Source organism: Prunus dulcis, chromosome 5 (assembly GCF_902201215.1).
Source record: "Prunus dulcis chromosome 5, ALMONDv2, whole genome shotgun sequence".
Lineage (NCBI taxonomy): Eukaryota > Viridiplantae > Streptophyta > Magnoliopsida > Rosales > Rosaceae > Prunus > Prunus dulcis.
The window spans coordinates 8,604,397-8,616,615 of NC_047654.1; the positions used below are offsets into that span (position 1 = coordinate 8,604,397).

The 12,219-nt window shown below is 36.4% G+C and overlaps 2 protein-coding genes across 2 annotated transcripts; both read left to right on the top strand.

Moving 5' to 3' along the window:
- Positions 1-1,451: 1,451 nt before the first annotated feature.
- On the top strand, positions 1,452-3,740 carry LOC117628966 (subtilisin-like protease SBT1.7). Its single transcript, XM_034361506.1, has one exon. The coding sequence runs from the start codon at positions 1,452-1,454 to the stop codon at positions 3,738-3,740; it is 2,289 nt and encodes a 762-aa protein (XP_034217397.1).
- Positions 3,741-7,073: 3,333 nt separating this feature from the next.
- LOC117628495 (subtilisin-like protease SBT1.1) lies at positions 7,074-9,293 on the top strand. Its single transcript, XM_034360969.1, has one exon. The coding sequence runs from the start codon at positions 7,104-7,106 to the stop codon at positions 9,291-9,293; it is 2,190 nt and encodes a 729-aa protein (XP_034216860.1). The 5' UTR covers positions 7,074-7,103.
- The last annotated feature ends 2,926 nt before the right edge of the window (positions 9,294-12,219 follow it).

The window sequence follows — 12,219 nt, forward strand, 5'->3', positions numbered from 1 at the left end:
GTTGTGTTATTAATTTATTAATGCTAGCATCCTTCTCTCTAATCTTCTCCTTTAGACATTCTCTGTTTTACTCATGACATGTGTCACTTTTCATACACTAAAAACAATGTCATAAATGCATCACACAAACTAAATTTTGTTTTCTAAGTTTACCCTTATTAAATGTATTTATATTTTTTTCAACTTTCTTATCACCTTATTATAAATAAATAAAAAAGAAAAAATGTCAGTGATAACATTTTTTTTTTAATTACAAAAGAGGTTCATGCTCTGCTAGGACAACACTTTACTATTACAATTTGTTTTCTTTGGAAAAACGAAAAGCAGACTTTTTTATATTTAAAAAAACCTACATTTTTTCTTATTTAATTTTTTAATACGGTGTGTATTCTTTGGAAAAACCAAAATCAAATAGTTTATTTATATATAAAAACCTAATTTTTTAATAAGGTGGAAAGAAAGTTGTTAAAATACTAGCTTGTTGTAAAAAAAAAAAAATTTATAATAATACATTTAATAAGGGTTAATTTGGAAAAGAAAAATTAGCTTGTATGATGCATTGATGACATTGTTTTAAGTGTTCACTTGTCGCGAGGAAAAGGGAGAATGTCCAAAAGAGAAGGTTAAAGAGAAGGTTGCTAGCATTCCCCATGTTATATTTATTTATTAATTAGTATAACATGTGGATTAGCAAATACCATGTTGCGGTGTCACTTTCACAACCAAAAGTTTCACATTTTAAGCGAACTCAAGAAGGTTTGAAATATGGATAGAAGACACTATATCAAGCTCTAGTTAGCTCAAATTTGTAGCAAGACCTACTTCATTTCCATTTTGAGTTGAAGATGGTATCGCTTAGAATAATTTTGAGTTAACTAGAGAATGCATGCACAATATTGGATCATCCAATCTTGAGCAAAATTCTCATTTTGCCTGGGAAACAAAATTCTAACTGATCCATTGGTAATAAAGCAAGCTTTGTCTTCATGTGGAACAGGGCCAGCTTCAATAATCATTTTGTCATTATCAATTTATACCAGCAAGGAATATACTGAAGAGAACGAATTAAGGTTCAGGTTCAGGTTTTGACAAGAATGAATGATGAACCAGTTGGAGCCACCCTATAGCCTATACAAGAGCAACCAACCCTCCAAATTAAAATATAGTTTTACTTTTACATAAGCTGCATCGCCAGCTTTGTAATATAACTCAGCGAGCGTTACCAAGTAGTCCTGCATTGTGGCAGCCTGTAAACCAAGTCACAACTGGTCAAACTTTGCAATTATCCATCATTTTCATAATGATCAGTACAAGAAATGCCGGCCAATTTTCCTCCCGAACACATGTTGATCGATCTCGATCGTTTTCTGTCTACTATATATAGCTGCTTGAAATGGTAGACTAACACACAACACTTGGACTTTCTAGTTCTTCTTTTAATCAAATTAAAGATGGAGAACAAGAAGGGTGTAGCATTAATGCAGTTATGTCTTCTTGGTTTAAGTTTCATGTTTTATCGATCACTAGGACTTGTACAAGAGGAGCAGAATAGCCTGCAAACATATATTGTTTGGGTTGAAAAGCCGGTCTCTCGGAATATCTTTTCACAATCTCATGAAGGTTTAGAGAGCTGGTATCAGTCATTTTTGCCTGAAACGACTGTAAACTCAAACGAGCAGAAGAGCTCACGAATTGTTCATGCATACCGCAATGTGGGCACCGGTTTTGCAGCGAAACTGACACCTGAGGAAGTAAAAGCAATGGAAAAGAGACAAGGGTTTGTCTCAGCTCGTCCGGAGAGAATTCTGCCTCTGCAAACTACTCACACTCCTGACTTCTTGGGGTTGCACCAAGGATACGGACTTTGGAAACAAACAAACTATGGTGAAGGTGTGATCATTGGAGTTTTGGATACCGGGATTGGAGCGGGACATCCTTCCTTTAGTGATGAAGGAGTACCACCTCCTCCGGCTAGATGGAAAGGAAAATGCGAGTTCAATGCTACATTGTGCAATAACAAGCTTATTGGTGCAAAAAATTTTGTAGGCTCAGGCAAAGGTAATACCACAGACAGCCCTCCAGTTGATAACCATGGCCATGGCACACACACGTCTAGTACCGCTACAGGAAATTTTGTGGCAGGTGCCAGCGTTTTTGGAGAGGCCAATGGCACAGCAGTTGGCATGGCACCTTATGCTCACTTGGCAATGTACAAAGTTTGTGCTGGGGCTGGTTGTGCTGACGGTGATATTTTAGCTGCTCTTGATGCCGCTGTTGAAGATGGCGTGGACGTGCTCTCCCTCTCCCTTGGTGGCGAATCACTTCCTTTCTATGAGGATGTTATTGCAATTGGTGCATTTGCAGCAATTCAAAAGGGAATATTTTTCAGCTGTGCAGCTGGAAATTCTGGTCCTTCCTATAACTCTCTATCAAATGAGGCCCCATGGATTCTGACAGTTGGAGCAAGCACCACTGACAGAATATTAAAATCAAAAGCGCAGATTGGAGATGATAAAAACAACCATTTTGATGGAAAATCTTTGTCCCAGCCTGAAGATTTCGATTCAACAGTTTCGCTACCTCTTGTTTATGCAGGCTCAGTTGGCAACCAGCCATCAGCTTCCTGCAAGGCAGGGTCTCTTGAAGACGTTGAAGGGAAAATAGTGTTGTGTGAGACAGGTGGAGGAGTAACAAATATTGCCAAAGGGGAAGAAGTGAAAAGAGCTGGTGGTGCTGCCATGATTCTCATGAACCAAGAGACTGATGGCTTTAGCACCTTAGCTGAATCTCATGTGCTCCCCTCGACGCATGTGAGTTATGCTGCAGGGTTGCAAATTAAGTCATATATAAGCTCAACCTCAAGTCCTACAGCCAAAATCTTGTTCAACGGCACTGTCATCGGAGATGCACTTGCTCCCAAAGTTGCTTCCTTTTCGTCTAGAGGACCAAGCTCTGCAAGCCCTGGTATTCTGAAACCTGACATCATTGGACCCGGAGTTAGCATCCTAGCAGCCTGGCCTGTTGCCGTGGACCAGACACAATCTAAGGCAACGTTTAACATAATTTCGGGTACCTCAATGTCAACTCCTCACCTGAGTGGCATTGCAGCCTTGCTCAAGAGCTCACACCCTGACTGGTCTCCAGCTGCTATTAAGTCTGCCATCATGACAACAGCCAACGTCCTAAACCTCGAAGGCAAGCCCATTGTTGATCAAAGGCTTGAGCCCGCGGACATCTTTGCAACCGGTGCAGGCCATGTTAACCCTTCAAAAGCTAATGACCCGGGGCTTGTCTATGACACACAACCAAAGGATTACATTCCCTACTTGTGTGGTTTGAATTACACAGACCAACAGATACAGCTCATCACCAAACAAGCAGTGATCTGCTCTCAAGTAGAAGCCATACCAGAAGCACAGCTAAACTACCCTTCATTTTCCATTAAAATAAGGTCCAATGAGACTCAGTCTCAGTATTATACAAGGACAGTGAGGAACGTTGGCCCGGCTAGTTCAACTTACAACTTGGATCTTCTTGTACCACATAAAATGGGGATGAGTGTGAACCCTCAGGTGCTCACATTCACAGAGGTAAACCAGGAGCTTACGTTTCATGTGGAGTTTATAGCAGAAGATGGCGCTGGCAAGGATGGCGTACCGATTTCTCAGGGATATTTGAGATGGTTTTCTGATAAGTATAATGTTACTAGTCCAATAGCTGTGGTCTTTGAATCTACCTAGAGTTAAAATTTGGCCTTGCAGAACCCTATATAAGCTCACTTTTTATCCAGGCCAAGAGCTATGTAGGTAATATACCTACGAATAATTATGTATCCACATATATTTTTACAATTTAATAATAACGTGCCTACAAATATTTTTATTATAACTTTCCTAGAGAAATTTCGCAGGAATCATCTAATTCGGTCTTTGTTTTGAAATTTGTGTTCAGGTACTTATAATTGGAACAATATGGGCATTTGTATAAGTATAATGTGTTACTGAACGACAATAAAACATATTAATTGATGGGGTAAATTACTCAAATGATCCTCAAATTTGTACGCGATTTATATTTTGGTCCCTAAATTAAATTATTAGTCCAAATGGTACATAAACTCTATATTAATCGCTCCATTAGTCCTATCGTTACATTCTGTCAATGTTGCTGTTAAATATGAGGGCAAATTGATCATTTCGTACGTTAAAAATAAATAAATACTAAAAAATAAATAAAAACTTTCTCTCCCTCTCTCTCTCTCTCTCCATTCCCCCATGGCCACCACCCTCAAGCTCCAACCCCAAAACCCATTCCACAACCACTCTCCACCCAATCCCATCCAACAACCACCCTCCACCCATATTAGGGATTTATGCCATCAATACCAAGGCCAACACTCCCACCATTGCCCACCTCCTCAGGAGCTTTCCTCTTCCTCTGCGTTTCTTCAGCAACCTCCTCTAAACTTATTCCAAAGTACCGGTTCTACGCAGATGCTTCATGGCCTACAAATTCATACAGTGCTTCAATAAACCCTCCTCTAAACTTATTCCAAAGTACAAAGAAAATTAAGTTCCGTTTTCGAAGTGAGAATTTTCCCAAATTAATCATAGGTGCCTGAAAAAATCTTATGGAGCTCGAGATAGGACAAGCATCAAAATTGACAGACACCCAAGCAAAAAACAACAAAAAATTTCTGTGAAGTTCAACAAAAATACAAAGATAAACTGCTTTTTCAACATATTCACAAAAACGTCAGTCACAAATAGTTTAATTTTACGACGCTTAAGCAATGATAGAGAAGTTTTTTTAAAAAAAAACTTTTGTGATAAAAAGAGAGTACCTGGAGGTTCGTGATGTAAGTAAATTGTGACCTTCTTCTATGTTCCTTTGCATCTTCGTCTATATGCGAGAGAGATGGGCTTGAAAAAGGAAGAGAGGGTTAGTAAGATTGTTATTCACAAAGAATGAAATCAGGTGTCATGGTGCAATTTTCAACAGCCAGCACTTTGTTAGTAGGGTAAATTACTCAAATGGTCTTCAAATTTGTATGCGATTTATATTTTGGTCCCTACATTAAAATATTAGTCCAAATGGTACATAAATTCTATTTTAATCGCCCATTTGATCCAACCGTTACATTCTGTCAATATTGCTGTTAAATATGAGGGCAAATTGGTCATTTCGTACGTTAAAATAAAAAATAATAAAAAATAAAATAAAAACTCAGTAATTGGAATAGGGGAGAAGAAATCGAAGGGAGGGGGTTTGGGTCTCATGATTTTTTCCTCTCTTTTTCTTCAATTATTTTCTAATTTTGTATTTATTTTAACCCTATTTTATTTGTTAATTATGAAAAGTCATATTTACCCCTAAAATTTGGTTACATTTAACAGAAAATGTAACGGTTGGATCAAATGAGCGATTAAAATAGAGTTTATGTACCATTTGGACTAATAATTTAATTTAGGGACCAAAATGTAAATCGCGTACAAGTTTGAGGACTATTTGAGTAATTTACCCTTGTTAGTATTATTTTGGACATTAATTGTTGGGCTGGATGGTTGAAGGCCATTAACAAACCATCTTTTTTTTTTTTTTTTTTACAAACACAGTAATTGGAGAGGTCTGTAGGGAACTGGGGAGAAGAAATCAAAGGGAGGGGGCTTGGGTCTCATGATTTTTTTTCTCTTTTTCTTCAATTATTTTTTAATTTTGTATTTATTTTAACCTTATTTTATTTGTTAATTATGAAAAGTCGTATTTGCCTCTAAAATTTGGTTACATTTAACAGAAAATGTAACGGTTGGATCAAATGGACGATTAAAATAGAGTTTATGTACCATTTGGACTAAGAATTTAATTTATGGACCAAAATGTAAATCACGTACAAGTTTGAAGACCATTTGAGTAATTTACCCTTAATTGATGAGTAACAATAACATGTGTGAAATGGAAAATATTTTTATTTCATAAAAATAAAAAAATCTCAACCAAAAGAAAAAGGTTGTTGGAAGAAAAAAGTTGTATTAAATGAAGTAATGAAAAAAAATTAAATCTTGATGGCCACTTTTTCTTTTTGCTTTTCTGATTAATATGGGTGGGGCGATTTGAACTCGGGACATTTTTTACATTGGCAAGACACCACTAGACCAATTGAATCATTCAAGATATCAAGTAACATCCTTTTTGTGAGGATGTAAAGAAATGTCCCACATTGAAAAGTTGAGAAACCTTGCAAGGGCTTATAAGGTATTGGACTATTACCCCATAGCAATTGATTTTTGAGTGGAAGCTCAACATATTTTCAACTCCAGATCAGGTATATATATCCACAATGAATCTTCCAATCATGTTTGGTTAGAGCTTTGTAAAGTAGAGAAGATGCCAAATCAAGTCAAAAAAGCTTCAAACTATTGTTGCTACAGTCTACACCAGATGTCATCTTCAATAGTAGTCGTTGTCCCAAGAACAGCAGAACAGAGCCAGCTTGAATATTCATTTTGTAATTATCAATGTATACAGCAGTAACATATATAACTCCAGAATGAATTTTTAAGTTTTATCTGTGATGTTATCGAACTGAATTTGATATAATAATTCAGGTTTTAACAAGAATGACAAACCAGTTGGCACCACCCAATACAAGAACAACCAACCTCCAAATTAAATCCAAAAAAATTAATCTATAGTTTTACATAAGGTCCATCGCTGCTTTGTTATAGCTCAGCGAGCATTACCAAGTCTTGTACATGTATATTACAGAACTCCCACATTTTTATACTCTTATGCCAAACCCCATTTGCCAGCCTCTTAACCAAGCACCACCAGTCAACCTTCACAATTCCCTCTAATAATCAGTACAAGAAATGCCGGCCAATGTTTGCTTCAAATAGGTGCTTGAAGTGCTAGCACATACAACTTGCTTTTCCTAATTCTTCTTAACCAAAATCAAGATGGAGAACAAAAAGGGTGCAGCATTAATGCAGGTTATATATCTTGTTGGTTTAGTTTTCATGTTTTGTTTATCACTAACAGTTGCGGATTATGAAGAAATGGCTCTGGAATCGGTAGCTGCTGAGAAAAATGATGGCAACAATGACATGCAAACTTATATTGTTTGGGTGCAAAAGCCAGCCTCTCAGAAATTTTCTGCAGAATCTCATGAAGATTTGGAGAGTTGGTATCATTCATTTTTGCCTGAAACTGATGCAAACTCAAACCAGCTGACGAAACAACGGATGGTTTATGCATACCACAATGTGGCAACAGGGTTTGCAGCAAGACTGACACCAGAGGAAGTAAAAACAATGGAAACGATAGAAGGGTTTGTGTCAGCTCGTCCAGAGAAGATTCTGCCGTTGCAGACTACTCATAGTCCCGACTTCTTGGGTTTGCACCAAGGATTTGGACTTTGGGAAGCAACAAACTATGGTGAAGGTGTGATAATTGGACTTTTGGATACTGGGATTACACCTGATCATCCCTCATTTAGTGATGAAGGAATGCCACCTCCTCCTGCTAAATGGAAAGGTAAGTGTGAGTTCAATGGTACCTTGTGCAATAACAAGCTTATCGGTGCAAGAAATTTCAAGGGAGTAGGCAAAGATCAACCCCCACCAGGTCCTCCATTTGACATAGATGGCCATGGCACCCACACATCTAGCACTGCTGCTGGAAGGTTTGTGGAAGGCGCAAGCGTGTTTGGACAGGCCAATGGCACAGCGGCTGGCATGGCACCGAAAGCTCACTTGGCAGTTTACAAAGTCTGCTCTGGCTTTGGTTGTGCTGAAGCTGACATTTTGGCTGCTCTTGATGTTGCTGTTGATGATGGCGTGGACGTGCTCTCCCTCTCACTTGGAGGCCCCTCACTTCCTTTCTATAAGGATGTGATTGCAATTGGTGCATTTGCAGCAATTCAAAAGGGAATTTTTTTCAGCTGTGCAGGTGGAAATTCTGGTCCTTTCAACCGTTCTTTATCAAACGAGGCCCCGTGGATTCTGACAGTTGGAGCAAGCACTACCGACAGAATATTAAAATCAGAAGCGCAGATCGGGGATGATAAAAATAACCATTTTGATGGAAAATCTTTGTCCCAGCCTCAAGATTTCGATTCAACAGTTTCGTTACCTTTACCTCTTGTTTATGCAGGCTCAGTTGGCAACCAGCCATCAGCTTTCTGCAAGGAAGGGACTCTCGAAAACGTTGAAGGGAAAATAGTACTGTGTGAGACAGGTGGAGGAGTTACAAATATTGCCAAAGGGGAAGAAGTGAAACGAGCTGGTGGTGCTGCCATGATTCTCATGAACCAAGAAACTGATGGCTTTAGCACCTTAGCTGAATCACATGCGCTACCCACGACACATGTGAGTTATGCTGCAGGGTTGCAAATTAAGTCATATATAAGCTCAACCTCAAGTCCTACAGCCACAATCTTGTTCAATGGCACTGTCATTGGAGACGCACTTGCTCCCAGAGTTGCTTTCTTTTCATCAAGAGGACCAAACAAGGCAAGCCCTGGAATTTTGAAACCTGACATCATTGGACCCGGTGTTGACATCCTAGCAGCATGGCCTGTTTCTGTGGACAATGCCACGCAGTCTAAGGCAACATTTAACATAATTTCCGGTACTTCAATGGCTTGTCCTCACCTAAGTGGAATTGCAGCCTTGGTCAAGAGCTCACACCCTGATTGGTCACCAGCTGCAATTAAATCTGCCATCATGACAACCGCTGATGTGCTAAACCTTGCAGGTTTGCCCATTGTTGATCAAGACCAAAGGCCTGCGAACGTCTTTGCAATCGGTGCAGGCCATGTTAATCCTTCAAAAGCAAATGACCCGGGGCTCATCTACGACACACAACCAGAGGATTACATTCCTTACTTGTGTGGTTTGAATTACACTGATAAAGAGATACAGATCATCACCCAACAAAAAGTGAACTGCTCTCAAGTCGGGGTCATATCAGAAGCACAGCTCAATTATCCTTCATTTTCTATTAAGATAGGGTCCAATGAGTCTCAGTCTCAGTATTATACAAGGACAGTGAGGAATGTTGGCCCGGCTAGTACAACTTACAACTTGGATCTTCTTGTACCACATAAAATGGGCATGAGTGTGAATCCTGGGGTTCTTACATTTACTGAGGTCAACCAGGAGATTACATTCCATGTGGAGTTTATAGCACAAGATGGTGCTGGGAAGGATGGTGTAGCATTTGGTCAGGGATATTTGAGATGGGTTTCTGATAAGCATAATGTTACTAGCCCAATAGCTGTGGTCTTCGACTAAGTAAAATTAAAAATTGTCCCTGTTCAAGCTTATATATAGAAAGCTTATGACCTAGGTAACGAACTTATGAATAAGTGAAGAATTTACTACAAATAATAATGCACGTACATGTTGTTGGTGGTGGGTTTATTTTGTGATTTCCTCTTCCTTTTTTTTTTTTCCCTTTTGTCTTTCTTTCCTTTCATTTCTGAACTTTTGTTCAAATCCAAATACAATTGTGTTGCTACACATTTTGTTCAAATTCTACACTTTCCTGCCCCACTTGGGTGCATTATATGAAGTGAAAATCAAACGAACCAAAAAAAGTTATGGGCGGAGGAGGAGGGTTTACAAGGTTTCGAGCCCCTTCGGAGTTATATAGGCTTCAACGGTGGTGTTTATCTCCAAAAGAATAGTAAGCAGTACAGGACCAGCTTGAATAATATTCATTTTTTTTGGTGTGATAAATTATTGATTGTATAGTGTGGTACCAACTGGTTTATCATTCTTGTTAAAACCTTCGTTTGGTACACAGGCTTGGCTTGGACTGACTTGGACTAAATTTAGTACCATGTTTGTTTTATTTAATTCTAGTCTTAGATGGGATTGCTAATACCGGGCCCACCAAAAACACCTCATTAGGAGGGGAGGACTAAGCCCATGTAGAAAGGGAGGATTAGCTAGTCCTATGTTCACCAATGTATAAGATGCATATATTATATTGTAATACTAATAACATATATTACTATTATTATTATTATTATTATTATTATTATTATTATTATTATTATTATTACTATATACACATATACTATAATGTACATATATACATGTATATACACATATACATGTATATACATATATATATATAAACACATATATACATATATAATATATATAAATACATATAGATATATACACATATATTATTATTATAATATACTCATATACACATACATATTAATATTATAATAATAGCATACATGTATACATGTATATATGTAATATATATTATATTATATATTAATGTACATATATACACGTATATACATATATATATATAAACACATATATACATATATAATATATAAATACATATAGATATATACACGTATATTGTTATTATAATATACTCATATACACATACATATTAATATTATAATAATAGCATACATGTATATATATATATATGTACATATATGTGTATATATATTATACCCATGTATGTATTATAATATACATATACACACATATATACACGTATACATTATATATTTATACTATATGTATATATATATTATAATATACATATATACATGTATATACATGTATATTATTATTATAACATACCCATATATATTATCTATTATAATATACATATATATATATACGTATATACATGTATATAATATATGTGTATATAGGTGTATCTATATATTATAATATATATATATGTATATATTATCTGCATGGTCAAGATCCTAATGATGCTTATGATGAAGCCTATAAAGCCTATGATTTGAATTCTGATTAGACTACTGCCGACAAGTTACCTGAGTTAAAGCAAGTTACCTGAGTTACTTTTGTAAACCTAAGTTACTTTTATAAACCAGAGTTACTTTTAATGTTTGCCTAGAAAAGGAGGCTTCGGCCTCAGTTGAAAGTATCAATAATATATAATATATATACATATATTATACATATATTATATATACATACATATATAATATACATATATACACGTATATACATGTATATTATTATTATTATTATTATAACATACTCATATATATTATATATTATAATATACATACATATATATAAATATATGTATATGTATTATACCCATGTATATTATAATATACATATATACACCTATATACACTTATATATATATATACATGTATATAAGTATATTATAATAATATTTTATATATATATATATAGGGTTTATATATATATATATTATATATATTATAGAATGCATATATACATATATATAGATATTTTTGAAAAAAAAAAAAAAATTCTAGTCCTAGTCCAAGCATACACCAAACGCAGGATAAGTGTTATCCAACTTAGACCAAGCCAAGCCAAGCCAAGCCAAGCCAAGCCAAGCCAGTCCCTAAGCATAGTCCATGCCAAGACAGTCCTATGTACCAAACGAGACTACTCAAGAATAAGTTTCAATTATTATCTATTGCTCGTGCAGTATTACTTTCTTTTTATCTATGACATTGTTGAATTGATATTGTAGAGAATATCATCAGCAGTCTTGCGTTAACAGATATTGGGGATATGAGAAACGTTGGTGAATGCCTAGTTCACTGCAAAGATTAGAGAAAGCATTATTAATATATTCAGTGCCATTGTCACTTTGAAGGATTTGCACAGTTGTGTGAAATTGATTTTTAACCATGGCAAGAAAGGTTTGAAAGTGAGAAAAGACCTCATTTTTACGGTGCATAGAATAGATCCGGGAGTAACGGGATATAAACAATACATAATGGCAATAACCAGTGACAAAAATGACCGGGGACATCCATACATCAGAGTGAATTAAATAAAATGGAGAGGGGGGCAAAAGTTTTATTACTAGTAAATGATAGTTTGGTGAATTTGCTAAGTGCATAATCCTTATAGAAAGCATGAGAAACTTTAAAGCCTAGAGATGATGTTAAGTGAGAGAGCATAGAATGGGATGGGTGGCCAAGGCGATGATGCCAAGCAGGAGAGTGCACAGTGGTAAGGGCATAGGGGATGGTGGATGAGTGAGAGGAGAGGGAAAGTGGGTAAAGACCATCCTTAGAAGGGCCTTGAAAGAGTAACGAACCAGTACATAAGTCATATATTTGATAAAAGTCAGGAGTACAAACAAAGAAAACTAAATTATCACGAGTAAAACTGGCAACATAGAGAAGATTAGTACCAAGAGAGGGAAGACAAA

Bases quoted from the DNA above. Each gene is read 5' to 3' on its own strand.
- LOC117628966 (XM_034361506.1), top strand. From the start codon at position 1,452: ATGGAGAACAAGAAGGGTGTAGCATTAATGCAGTTATGTCTTCTTGGT.
- LOC117628495 (XM_034360969.1), top strand. From the start codon at position 7,104: ATGCAAACTTATATTGTTTGGGTGCAAAAGCCAGCCTCTCAGAAATTT.